Genomic DNA, 13,213 nt, shown 5'->3' with positions numbered 1-13,213 from the left:
CCCCTTTGGGTGGGTTCGTTCCCCAGCCGGCCCCATCTCTCCACACGGCCCTCTTCTCCACCCTCTCCCTCCCCACCCCTGCGCCAGTGCTTGTGCTGTGGGGGGAACCCCCATTCCTTTTGCTTGGGTGCGTCACTCATCCTGGAAGATTTGGCTCTGGCACCGCCCCCTCCAGGAAGCCTTCCTGGACAAGCCCTATGTGGGTCAGGTGCCTCCCGGGACTCCACAGACCACAGGACTTCTCGGGCACAGCCCCGCCAACCTTCGTCGTGTTGCAGTTGTCTCTACAGGACCAACAGCCTAGAGCCTGCTTTGGATTCTGTGTCTCCCTCTCTCTCTGCACCCCCACCCCTCATGCTGTCTCTCTCTCTCTCTCTCTCTCAAAAGACAAACATTAAAAAAACATGATCAAAGAAGGCCCAGACAATAAACGTATGGCCGCCTCCCGGGCTTATGCTGTGGCTCCGTGCACGGAGCTGGGGTCCCCATGCTTGGCCTTGGAACCACAGGTGCTGGCAGGCTGGGCTCTTGGGGGGCTCCTCAGGCTGCTGGTGGAGTGCGGCTCCTTGAACAGCAGATCCGAGGTCCTTATTCCCTTGCTGGCCAGCAGCGGAGGGCCTTCCTCTGCTCCTAGAGGCCACACCCTTGCCTTGTCTCTCACTCGTCCCCTCCATCTCCAAAGCAGCCACCCGACCCATTCTCATGCTTTGAAAAGCTCTGTGACGTTGCCTGCTGGGGCAAACTCTCCACTGTGAAGGGCTCACCGAGGCCAAGGCCGCCGGATAATCTCCATTAAGGCCGACTGGCTCGGGCCTTCCATGACGCCTGCCAAGTGCCTTCAGAGAAGCATCTAGATTCGTGTCGGATCGGATAACCGTAGGGTGGGGATCTTGGGCCCCTCTTTAGAATTCTGCCTACCGCACCATTACCATATTTTTTTTTATTGGCTCATTTCAGAGTTGGATAAAAGGATGAAAATCCGTGTCCCTGCTCAGGGACAATAATAAAATGAGAATGATAATAACAAAAACAATGCAACTTGTGGCAGCCAACATGGATGCAGGTCTGGCTTCGCCTCTGACAGTCATACCGAAGTTGAGAAAACTATGCAAAAGCTCTGCCTTTTCCCGCCTCTGTGACCTTGAACGGGTCACCTAACCTGACTGGGCTCCGTGTCCTCCTCACCATATTGTGTGCTGACCCAAAAGAACATCTGCCCAGAGCCTGGCACCCGTGGGCGCTCGACTATTATGAGGATCACACCCATGGCCCACACGCTATTGGGCCATCTGCCGGACCTTCTGCCGAGGTCGCCTTCTTAACCGTCATCTCATCTTTGTTGGGGGCGCCACGCCCACGGTATGGCTTGCTTTTCCCGCATCGCTGTCCAGGGCACCCATGACCTTTGCTAAAAGTGTGTTTTGCAAGCTGACCCAAGAGTCTTCCCATACAAGCAGCTTCGTCTCCATGGAGAGGACTTGCACTGAAGATCTCGGGGAACTTCCTCAGCAGAATCTCAAGAGCAGTGGCCAACTGACATCTTCCCAGGCGTGACCCAAGCTCCCTTTGGAGCAGTTCCCAATGTGGCCACGAGGTGGCAGCACAGGCAGACTGCTGTTCAGGGAAATTCCAAGGGGCAGGATACAGATGGAGAGGGCATGGCTTCCTGGCAGGCCTTGACCAACTGGTGGCCGGGTCTCCGGTGGGGCATCGCCCCCACGACAACCTGTGCTTGTCTCTGTCTCGGGACACAGTGGCTACAACTCTCTGCTGGTTGCCCGCATGCCGCGCTACAAGCTATTTAGGATGCCCATTTGATTTCTTCTGAGTTTGAAAAAGTTAGGAAATGAATATTTGTATCTCTTTGAAACTTCACAATAAATGATACGATCCCAGTTTTATAGGTGAGCAGATCAAGGATCAAGGCCAAGACCAAGTAAGTGGCTTGCCCAATGTCACAGCCAGTGAGAAATATCACATGACCGTTTTACATTTTATCACAGAAAATCTCAAATACACAAAATAGTCATAACTCTGACGGTGTTCACCACCCAGCTTTAACCATTATCGACATTTTGCCACCGGGTTTCTCCTATCCTCATGATTTCCTTAAAAGAGTATTTATAAAGCAAATTCCAAACACTGTGGCAATATACTGTAGATGTTTCTGTTTGCATTTCCAAACAATTGGGACATTTTTACCTAACCATCGGGCCATTACATCTCCCTAACAAAAGTGTCAATAACTCCTTAGTATCATCTGATGCTGTTTATACTCAAACTCCCCCACCTCGTGTCACACAGGTCTTTTTTACTTAAAAAAAAATTTTTTTTTTAATGTTTACTTATTTTTGAGAGAGAGACAGAGTGCAATCAAGGGAGGGGGCAGAGAGAGGGAGACACAGAATCTGAAGCAGGGTCCAGGCACTGAGCTGTCAGCACAGAGCCTGAAGCGGGGCTCAAACCCACAAAACAGGCAATCATGACCTGGGCCAAAGTCCGATGCTTAACTGACTTGAGCCACCCAGGCTCAGAACAAACCAACTATAAAAAAGACATGTATAGTTCCTTTGCTCTAGGATGATCCAAATAAGGTCCACACATCCATTTAATTATGCTTTTAAGCTTTTATTCCCAACAGTCCTACTTCCTTTTTCCCCCTCCAGCCCTTTAATTAATTAATAAACTGGGTCCTTTTTCCATAGAACAGCACACATTCTGAATTTGGCTGTTTGCCTCTCCCTGCAGGTGTCACAGGCTCGGGCACAGCGCACACATTCATTCAGCATTACCAATGCTTCTAACGCGGGCAGAGCAAAGAATAGAGGCTTGGTCCTCACAAGTGTGAGGACCCCCTGGGAGACCACAGGGCCAGCCCTCCAACTTACGGGGTGCCTGCAGGCTCCGGCCTCCCCTCTGGGCAGACAGGACTGCGGGCCAGGAGTGCAGGAGCAGGAGCTGAGCCAGGGCTCCTGGGGGCCCCTCGCTGGAGGGACAGCAGCCAAGGGATGTAAGAAAAGCCGCACCTCCACTTCAGGGCATGTGATAAAGTACCAATGGCCTTTGTCAGGCTAATGACAACGTTTGGATATATGAGCTTTAGCGGAGTCCCCAAGGCATTCCTAGGTGCTGTTCTTATCGTTATAATTTGTGTTTCGTCCCGAGGAAAGCGAAGGTGCAAAGAAAAGCAACATACACGCGTATCTCCGTCCTCCACCGTCCACACGGTAACGCTGTCACATCCGCCTCCCAGGTTCCGGCACCCGCCCCACCAGGTGTCCGGGACTGAGAGTGCCCGCCAGCCCGTCCCCGGTCCTGCCCGCCATCCCCACCACGAGTCCGCAAACGGCGGGTTTACGGCGGCCCTCACGTCCCCGCAGGTGCACAGACTGCGCCCCGGCCCTCAGGTGACGTGCTCGTAACGAACGCCTGACACTCCGGAGATCCGCACCGCGCTGCACCCGCCCCCGTCCCCAGGACGAAGGGCAGCGGAAGCACAAAAGGGCTCGCGGGTCGCAAGTCTCTTGGGCTTGAGCAGTGCACTTCCGGAGCCCGGCCCCCGGAAGCCTTTTCCCCATTGGCTCTGCCCTGGACCACGCCCCGCCCGCGAGCTTCTCCTCCCACAGTTCCCTTCACCTTTCACCTCCTCACCTTCTGCGGCTCCGTAAAGCCTAAGACCCCGCCCACCGAGAGGGGAAGCTGAAGCGTGAGAGAGCGCTCAGCAATGACCCACAATTATTGGTTAATATTTTATGTCCATCAGGGGAGAAGCGGTTACGGACTGGCTGCAGGGAAGTAGTTGGGCGGGGAAGCAGGCACAGAATCTACGCGAGTGGCCAGGCCTCTGAGGGGGCGGGCCAGCGGCCTCTACGCCTGCCTGGTGCGTGCGCAGTGACGGCGGCGGCGGCGGCGGCGGCAGTCATGGCGGCTCGGTGCGTGAGGGTGGCGCGGCGTAGCCTCCCGGCTTTGGCACTGTCTCTTAGGTAAGGGGCGACCTGCTGCGGGTGGCTGAGGAGGGGCGTGGTCCCCAGTGCCGCTCCTACTCGGGCCGGGACCGCGCCGCCGGCCCTGCCCGCCTCTGGCCCGGGAGCTGGGCGTGCTGGGCCCGCGGTTCGCCGACGCGGCGCGCGGACCAGCCGCGCAGGGCCTTCGCCTCGGCCCGGCTTCCGGCGCCGATCCCCAGCACTCGCGGCCCCGGCTCTGGCCCCGCGCCGGAGGCCGGGTCGCTAGCAGTATCGGGCGTGCGTGCCCGGGCAGCGCCAGGCCGGGCCCACGGGGGCGCTCGGGGAGTTTGGTGGCGGTTCCCGGGCTTTTTCCACTCGGCCCCGAATTCCTTCTCCACCTCCGCCTTTTCCGGAGTCTCAGGGCCGAAGTGCCTCGAAGCCCGCTCCGTCGTGGAGCGAGGAATGTATTCAGACAAGTGCAGTGACTCCGCAGGGAAGGCCTCAAGAGTCGGTGCGCTCGCCTAGTTCATTATTGTTATTACCACTTTTATGTGTATTTACTTGGAGAGAGAGCGCGAGCGGGGGAGGTGCAGAGAGAATCGCGAGCTGGATCCTTGCAGAGCCGGAGGCGGGGCTCGATCCGACCAACCGTGAGATCGTGACCTGAGCGGAAATCAAGAGTGGGGAGATGAAATGACTGAGCCACCCCGCGGGCCCTGTTTTCTCTTCTTCCCATCCTGCAGCTGCTGTTTCTTCAAAGTCCTGCCTCATAAGTCAGTTTGGGAAGTAGTTAGCATCTTTATTGTAGGAAGTGCTCAGAACCAAGTTATTTGCCAGGGGAGCTGCTCTGGGCCAAGCGGAGACCCGGCAGAGCAGGACCTGCACTCTTCCTTGGACGAGCTTTTGCACGTGGATGGGAAGCCCCGCGAGTGGGGCGAAGATTACCTACAAGGAAAGGGGATGAAGGTGTGATTGCCAGCCTGATAAATTATGTAAAACAAAACAGGGGAACAGAGAGCGGGGACCCACCTGGATTACCTGAGGAAAAAGGCATTTCTTTTTCTTTTTCTTTTTTTTTTTTTTTGCTCAAGTAGTTTGTGGTTTTGTATCTAAGTTCATGGCCAGGAAAGCGATCAGCAAGGTAGAATTAATTGCTGTCCTTGAACTACTTTTGTGGAAAGAGGCTCACATGGGGGTGGGGGTGAGAGCTGAGTAGCCGTCATGGCTCTAAGAGCAACTAAGCTCCATGAGGCTCAGTCTCGCTCTCTGGAGAACCGGATGGGCACGGACTCGTCCCTGTCGTTCCCCTGCGCGCTGCCCCCCGACCCTGTGTGGGCTGAGCCACAGGAATCGGGACCGCGGAGCAGAGCGGAACTGCAGAATGACTGCGACTTTCCCACCCGGGAATCAGCACCACGGAAAAATCAGACCGGCCTCACAACAGCACACTGAGTGTTTAGGTTCTGAGCTGTTTTAAATCACAAAAATGAAACACGAAAGAAAGGTTAGTGCGGTCCTCCCCCTAGTAACTGTGGGTCCTTCCGTTCTTCTCCGGGCCTGAGACACAGGGTATATACACAGGATTTCCGGTTCGTCCTTAGAAAGGGCGTCACGTTTTGCCGGTTTCTCTACGTTGCATCTGTTACCGCACAGTACAGCTGTAGCGTGTCCCAGAGAAGAGAGCCGGACGTTGTTTTTGGTGGCCGCGGAGTCCATGTTGTGGAAGCACCAGCTTATCCAACGATGTCCCCTCTGACGAGCGCTCTGTTCCCAGCCTGTTGCTGTGCTGCCGGAAGCCTCCTTGTACGTGTGTTCTGCGTACTGACAACTCTCCGGTTCGTTGAGGCAGTTAATCTGGGAAGAAAACGGACTAGAGTTTATTTTCAGATTGAACTGCGGCACAATTAAGAGCAGCTCTTAAGAGAAATCTGAGTTTTAAGACCATCCTGTCATTCATTAAAAACTTCGTGACCTTGGGCTTATGACTTAACCTTTTTCCTGTGGGGGTCAGATTGGATAAGATCTAAAGTCACTTCCAGTATTCGTTTCAGAGCTTTTTGTTTCCCCCGTATATCCCTGCGCTTTCCTACCTCCAATCCAGACTCCTTATGCGGAACTCTTATCTGTCCTTTAGAGCCCCTCTGCACAAAGCCTTTCACGGTCTTCCATCTCCCCAAAGATAGAAACATTCTACTCAGCCTTCCGGAGCACATGGTTCTTCTTTTATCATGTTTAAACCCAAAATTATAGTACCTTGTCTGTAGATACCTTTTTTAAGTGTTTCTATTTTGAGAGAGGGTGTGTGTGCACATGTGCAAGCAAGTGAGGGCAGAGTGGAGAGGGAGAATCCCAAGCAGGCTTTGCACTCGGAGCGCAGAGCCCGACGCAGAGCTCGATTTCACGAACAGTGAGATCATGACCTGAGCCGAAATCCAGAGTTGGGCACTTAACCAACCAAACCATCCAGTTGCCCCTCACACATCTGACCTTTAAGCAGAAAACCCACAGTCTTAATTCATAGCGTTGTGGACTTATCTTAGATCCTCTCCTCGGCTGTTGTGCACGGCTATGAAACAGAAGAACAGTGGCCAGAACCTGGAAGAGGACGTGGGTCAAAATGAACAGAAGACAGATACTCCCTCTACAGAGAAGATACTCCTGGACGAGAAGGCCAAGCTAGAAGAGCAGCTGAAGGAGACCGTGGTAAGGTGGCGCAGGCTCTTGTGGGGAGCGTGGTCTGTTGGACTGCAGGCGAGGGTCTTTGGATAAGTTTGGTCATTCGCCCGTTGGGACCTATAGCAGCTTCTTGCTGGAGAAGGGACTAGAACCCAAATCCTGTGTGGCTCTGGTTCTGGCATGAGAATCATCTTCTACTGAATTAAGACTCGAGATGGTCTTTACAGGTGAGGAACACTCACTTTGGCACTTGAGCTGGGTCTTAGGGGAAGACCAGGGTTGGGGCCAGAGGTGTGGTGGTTGCGCTCCTCCAGGGAGGCAGGGAGTTTCATGAGCTAGTTAGAAGGACTGATGGTTACTTCACATGAAGAGGCATAGGTGGCACAAATCTGGACCTTTAAGGATTTGCAAATGATAATATCAAACACTATGTACTGGCTCTGCTCTTACCACCTTGTGTATATTAATCCTCACAACACCCTGTGAGCCAACCGTTAGATCCCTGGTTACAGATGGGGAAACTGAGGCCAAGAAAAGTTAGGTGAAGTTCCCCAGGTCGCTTAGCTACAGAGTGGCAGAGCCAAGGTTTGAGCCTCCAGAGCCGGCTTCTTAACCACGGCACCAGAACCGCCTGCAGACGGAAGACAGGTGAGGGTAGAGGCCCCAGAGTAACTGAGCCCACGTTAAAGCAGGAGCGCTCAGTAGATGAGCGCGATGACGGGGAAATTGGAGAAACGAACAGGGCGCCATTGTTCGGTGATCGCTACCCAGCAAATGTTGGGATGGAGCCACGTCTGGGCAACGTTCAAAGTATCGAAGGTTCGCGGATGGGGTTTTATCTCCTCGGTGGGCTGTGGCTCTCCTCAACCCCTCCAGGTGTGGAAACGGTGTGTCAGCCCCAACCAGCCTTCTAGGATCCCCTGAGGTTGGAAATTGTGCCGAGGAAGTGAGTGGTCCTTCCTTGATGGGTGATGAAACCATCAGAGCCACGAGAAAGTAGATGTTTTTCCTCACCCTTTCCCAGCTGTGCACACGGGGGCAGTATAAATGCGAGGCACCTTGACATTTTCCTCTCCACGCATTGAAAATAAGGACAGGTGTAACTTACTTCTGCGTATTAAGCTGCACTGCCTGTGGTCTAAAATCCCAAACATGATAAATGTTATCTGTGTTTTGACTTGGAATTTGCTAATGTCAGATTTGCTCTCATGAATTTGTTCCATGATTCATTCATGTAAATTTCCTGTTGTTTTTTTTCTTTTAGGAAAAATATAAGCGAGCTTTGGCAGATACTGAGAATTTGCGACAGAGGAGCCAAAAATTGGTGGAAGAGGCAAAATTATATGGTAACTTTAAACACCATATGATATCAATCCTAGAGAACTGTGAGGTGGGGAAGGTGGGCGGAGTGCGTCTGTGGGTATCAGACAGCAGAATCCGCCAGGGTGAGGCAGTGGAGAGGCTGCTGGGTGCATTCTCTCTAGTTGAAATGGGTCAGCAGTAAAGTTGTAAGGAGCAAAAGTCACGGTTGTAACTCGCACTAGAATTCTAGGTGTAATCCCTCCAGTAAGGAGTGTGCTCACTGCCCTACTGCGTGCAGACCTTGGTTAGCCTGAGGTTGTGTGAGCCTGCAGATAATTCCAGCAGGTCGGCCTTCCTGATGATCTTTCTTTAGCTACTTCAGCAGTAACCCGTTAGAAAGATCTAAGCTGTCTGCACTGTCAGCATTTACATACTCGTGTTACTGTCCCTCCCATTTTACACTCGAGGTCATTGAGGCTTAAATGACTCTCCACGCGTCGCGGAGCCAGTAAATGGTGGTGGTGTCCATTGAACATAAGGCTGCAATTTGAGTACTCGCTGGACTCTTTTTACGGAACCGGCAGGCAGGCATCATTCTCCCACATTCTAGAACCACCTCAGGCTCACAGTGAGACATTACTTTGCCCAGGGACACACTGTAGGTACACAGTCAAGTGGACACCAAGATCCAGATCTCGTGCTGCCACACCGAACAGGTAGCGGATCTCTTCTCAAAGTATTTTTTATTCCTTTTGGTGGTAATGCCGTTCGTTGACTTCTTATCTGCCTGGCCTTCAAATGCCTGGGTCCTTCAGGGATTGGGGCTTGGCCTCCCCTCCTGTCGTCGAGCTCCCCAGGACATTCGCCCTCCAGTGGGTCTGAAAGGCATCACGCACAGGTTCTTTGTGGCTCAGACATTTCTTCTGAGTTCTCCTCCTGTGTGTCCTGTGTGTGCTCCCCGTCTTTACCTGGATGTCTCACAGGTATTTCGATTTTCCCTCTATCTGTGCTTTTCTTTCTCATTTTAGTAGATGATTCTGTTATCCATCCTAGTGCTTATTTAGATCAGTAATCTGAAGTTACCCTTTCCTGTCCCTTGTCCCCACGCGCATCCCGTCCCATGAGTGGTGAACGGCTGGTCTCTCATCCGTCCACTTAGCGGTTTTGGGGAAAAAATATTATTTAAGGTATGCTGTTTTTTTATACATAATGCTATTTTACACTTATAGATTACAGCATAAACATAATTTGATTTGCTCTGAGAAACCACAACATTCATTTGATTCTCTTTTTTGAGACGTTTGCCTTACTGGGGTGGTCTGCAGCTGAGACCGAAGCGGGCCTGTGCAGCTGGGACACGTGTCCACCCGTTCTGCTAACCCATCTGGAACCTTCCTCTACTCTGGGCCCGCCTCTTCCCTGTAGAGTGGCCGCTCTTCAGGCCTCAGATGTTTGGATAACTTCAGGCCTTGGCTCACAGACCTCTCCCCTGACTCTCCAGTCTAAATGTAGCCCCTCAGTAGGATCTTTCCTCAGCGCCCTGGACGCTCCTTCTGGGGGTGTGGTCTGTAATCGTACCTGTCGCCTGTGGGACTGCCTGGTGCCGGTCTCCCAGACCGTCCAGTCCGTGAGGGCAGGCAGTTCCGCAAGAGCTGGCACAAGCTTAATCCACGATAGACGCACGGGTTTTTATTAGGTAGGAATTTTTAAATTCCATTTTACTTATTTATCAAGAGTTTGAGAGCGAATGCGTACACGAGGGCGTGGGAGGGGCAGAGAGCAAGAGGATCCTAAGCGGGCTCTTGACTGTCAGCACAGCCCCGATGCGGCGCTCAGTCTCACAAACCGTGAGACCAAGACCTGAGCTGAAATCAAGAGTCAGGACGCCTAACCGACTGAGCCACCCGGGCGCCCCTAAATTCCATTTTAAAGCAGGAGGGAAAGTGAGAGGAAGTCACACAGGTGTTGCCTCCTGCAGAGCCAGGTGCCCCGTCGTGCCCCGTCAGAGCCGTGGGGGAGGGAGGTCCCCGCTCGAGCGCTCCGCTCACCCCCAGCTTCGCTCGGCATCTGACACGTCGTCCTGAAACCGCACACCACCCGCTGGGATACACCGCCTTGGATTTTGCGTGCCTTTTCTCCTGTGTTGTTTTTTCTGTTAGGTGACGTGAGGTTAAGGCCCGGGGTGCGTCTGGGGGACTTTGACCCAGCGCAGCCGCCCCCGCCCCACTCGGCCTGCGGTTTGTGGGCAGTAGCGGTGACGTCCGCGGGGTGATGTGTGCGAGCGCGGGGTTTCTCAGCCCGGGCAGCACTGCGGGGGGTGCGGTTCTGCATGTCGTTAGCTGTTTGCCTTCGTGCCCAGTTAGCTCTGGTCCGAACCCAGAAAAGGTTTTTGGTTTTTGTGGGGTGGGTTTTTTTTTTTTCCCCTAAACATACCACGAACATTCGAGGACAGGTGAACGGTTTGCAAGGCTACCGTTCAATAGCTTGTGCAGCAGTGGGCGGGGAATGCAGATGACGAGGTCTTTCCACCTCATCTAGGCATCCAGGGCTTCTGTAAGGACCTGCTGGAGGTCGCAGACATCTTGGAGAAGGCGACGCAGAGTGTCCCGAAGGAGGAGGTTAAAGACGACAACCCGCACCTGAAGAACCTGTACGAGGGGCTCGTGATGACGGAGCTCCAGATCCAGAAGGTGTTCACGAAGCACGGCCTGCTCCGGCTGGACCCCGTGGGGGCCAAGTTTGACCCCTATGAGCACGAGGCCTTGTTCCACACGCCGGTGGAGGGGAAGGAGCCGGGCACGGTGGCACTGGTCAGCAAAGTGGGTTACAAGCTACACGGGCGCACCCTGCGGCCCGCCCTGGTAGGGGTGGTGAAGGCGGCGTAGCGGCCGCCGCGGGGCTGCCCTGGGTCCCGTGAGATCGTTTGCTGTAACTCCTGAAAGGTTGGCTCATCTCTTCTCTACTTTTGACCCTTTCCCAAATCTTGTTGGAAAACTGTAGTAACCAGCGGCTAAACAGAGAATTCAGCCGGTGGCACAGCTGTGTGAATGACCTCTAATTCGGGAGTCTGTTCATTGATTTTTAATACACCTTTAATAGCCCCACATGCTTACGGAACAGGCCAGCGGGACGCTACTGGAGCCTAGTGTCACGGATGACACGAGCTCGATCTGCTCACGGCCTGGCGATGTCCACGTGTCGTAAGCCAAGTACGTGTCTTGAGGAACCACGCCGGCCACCCGGCTGCCCTGTGGCGCACGCTGTCCCCTGTGCTCAGCCCGCTGCCTCCATCCAGTGAAGGGAAGGCGAGGGTTTAAGCACGTTCCTGCTCGGAACAGTTCCACGATGCCCTTGCTGGAGTACGTGGGTTCGTTTATAGTTGGCTACCGTCTAGCTGCCGTGAGCGGCCTCCGGCTTTTCTCCGGAGACGGGACGTGAGCACGAGCACCTGAACAGCCCTCACCGCCTTACTTTGCCGGTAACTGAATTTGACAAAATCGGTCACTTTTGCCCCGTTTCTTTCATCTTATTTGTAGAAATGTCCAGATCTGTATTAGCTAGTTACTGATGGCCTGGAGGTTATTTTCCCTAGTAAGGTGGACTTTCTCAGAATCTGACAGCTGCACGCTTGGTATATTTGAAATGTTAATGTTTAATTTTTAAATTTTATTTAAGAGGATTAAAGCCCTAATATGTTTTATTTTCCTACTTTCTGATAACTGTTTTGTGTACTTTGGTGGAGGGGATCCACCTACTAAGTGTGACTTAGTCTTCCCATTCTCTGCTCAAATCCCAAGGCCATGTACTTGGCCCACGTCTGCACACAGGTCAGCTTCCCTCTGGTGCAGCCACAGGCTGGCATGTAACTGGGCCTCTGCTGGGGGCAGATGTCTCCACCCACAGACCTGGGAAGGGGACCAGGAAGGGGACTGCCAACACACAGGAGCTGCAGAACACCTCCCCTCCATTCCTCATTCACATGGAGAGAAAAGTGGAGCGAGCGACGTTACAAACCAGAGAGAATCCAACCTTCCACTGCCTTTGCTTCCAGGAGCTATTTGTAGGAGTCAAGGTCAACACTGTTAAATTCATTTACTGCATATAAAGGTGGGGCAATTTATTTTGCTTGTAATTTTGAAAGATGTAGGTAATATTCCCATAATTAAAATTTTAATTTATACCACTTCAAAACATTCTCTTTTCCTTTAAGCACTCTTGAATTACTTGGTCAAAAACTTGCCCCAGAACTGCAGTCAGTGTAGTACACTGAGAAAACCCAGCTGGGGTCACAGCTCTGCCCTTTGTGTAGCCGGGAATATCTCGGGTCACCTTCCTGGAACTCCTCTGTAAAACCAAAGCGGCATAAGTGACTCAAAACGAATTTCTACAAACGGGTGCAGCCCCCTCCCTTGTCGACTGAAGCTGGAGCTGCCGCTGCTGAGAGCTGAGGCCGAGAGGTGGACGGCTGGCTGGACTGCGTCTCACCACAGTGTCGCCACCAGTGGGGACACATTTAATTACATGCCTGTTTACACTGGAAATCAGATCGGTAACTGCACTCTCCTGGGGTTTGCGGAACTGCAGGCTGGACGCGTTCAGTGCAGACCATCGAGCCGGCACAGTCTGCTCACGAGGAGCCTTCGCGGCCTGGCTCCCGGCTGGACGCACCTCATGGGTGAACCGCCACCTTCAGGGAAAGAGGGCCGCCTAACAAAGCAAAGTTAACACTTTGGAGGGAAAACTGGTCTGACACAAGTGCTGAGCCTGTCCCACGCTGTCCCCATCCTGACTCCGTAAGCTGTCTCACACCTGCAGCTTGAGGAGCACTGACACCACTTTGTTCCCAACTTGTGAATATGTAAAAGGTAATAAAAATTGTAGAGTTCGGGGTTTTACACATTCCTGGGATGTCAGCCATCCGGAAAACATTCTTTTGAATAACTGGATTATCTAACTTTCTTGGCTCAAAGTCTGTTTAAATTTTGAAAACCAATTCCATGGGATTACGGGGGCTAATTTTTCAGGAGCATTACATATGGAAACTCAGGGACTCTGAGCCAGCAGGAGCAGTAAGGACTAGCGTGACCGTAACAGCTGGAGTTGATGGGGTCAGAGGTAACCCACGATAAAGTCACTTTTGCTCATAACACGTTGTGTTAGTACTTTAGCGTAAGTTAGGCATTCACTGTGTTTTAAAACAGTCAAGCCTAAATAAATTCTTCTTACTCTCCAAAAGATACATACACTAAAAACTTGCATAAGCACAACATTTTTCATTTGATAGCCCTTGG

The 13,213-nt window shown here is 52.7% G+C and overlaps 1 protein-coding gene across 1 annotated transcript; it reads left to right on the top strand.

Annotated features, from left to right (window-relative positions):
- The first annotated feature begins 3,830 nt into the window (after nucleotides 1-3,830).
- On the top strand, nucleotides 3,831-12,113 carry GRPEL1 (GrpE like 1, mitochondrial). The gene is made up of 4 exons (XM_011281955.4): nucleotides 3,831-3,983; nucleotides 6,485-6,647; nucleotides 7,885-7,966; nucleotides 10,461-12,113. Exons 1-4 carry the CDS (start codon nucleotides 3,922-3,924, stop codon nucleotides 10,805-10,807), a joined length of 654 nt encoding a protein of 217 aa, XP_011280257.1. The 5' UTR covers nucleotides 3,831-3,921; the 3' UTR covers nucleotides 10,808-12,113.
- The last annotated feature ends 1,100 nt before the right edge of the window (nucleotides 12,114-13,213 follow it).

This window comes from Felis catus, chromosome B1, assembly GCF_018350175.1.
Source record: "Felis catus isolate Fca126 chromosome B1, F.catus_Fca126_mat1.0, whole genome shotgun sequence".
NCBI classification, from domain to species: Eukaryota; Metazoa; Chordata; class Mammalia; order Carnivora; family Felidae; genus Felis; species Felis catus.
This window is presented reverse-complemented; position numbering and strand designations above follow the sequence as displayed.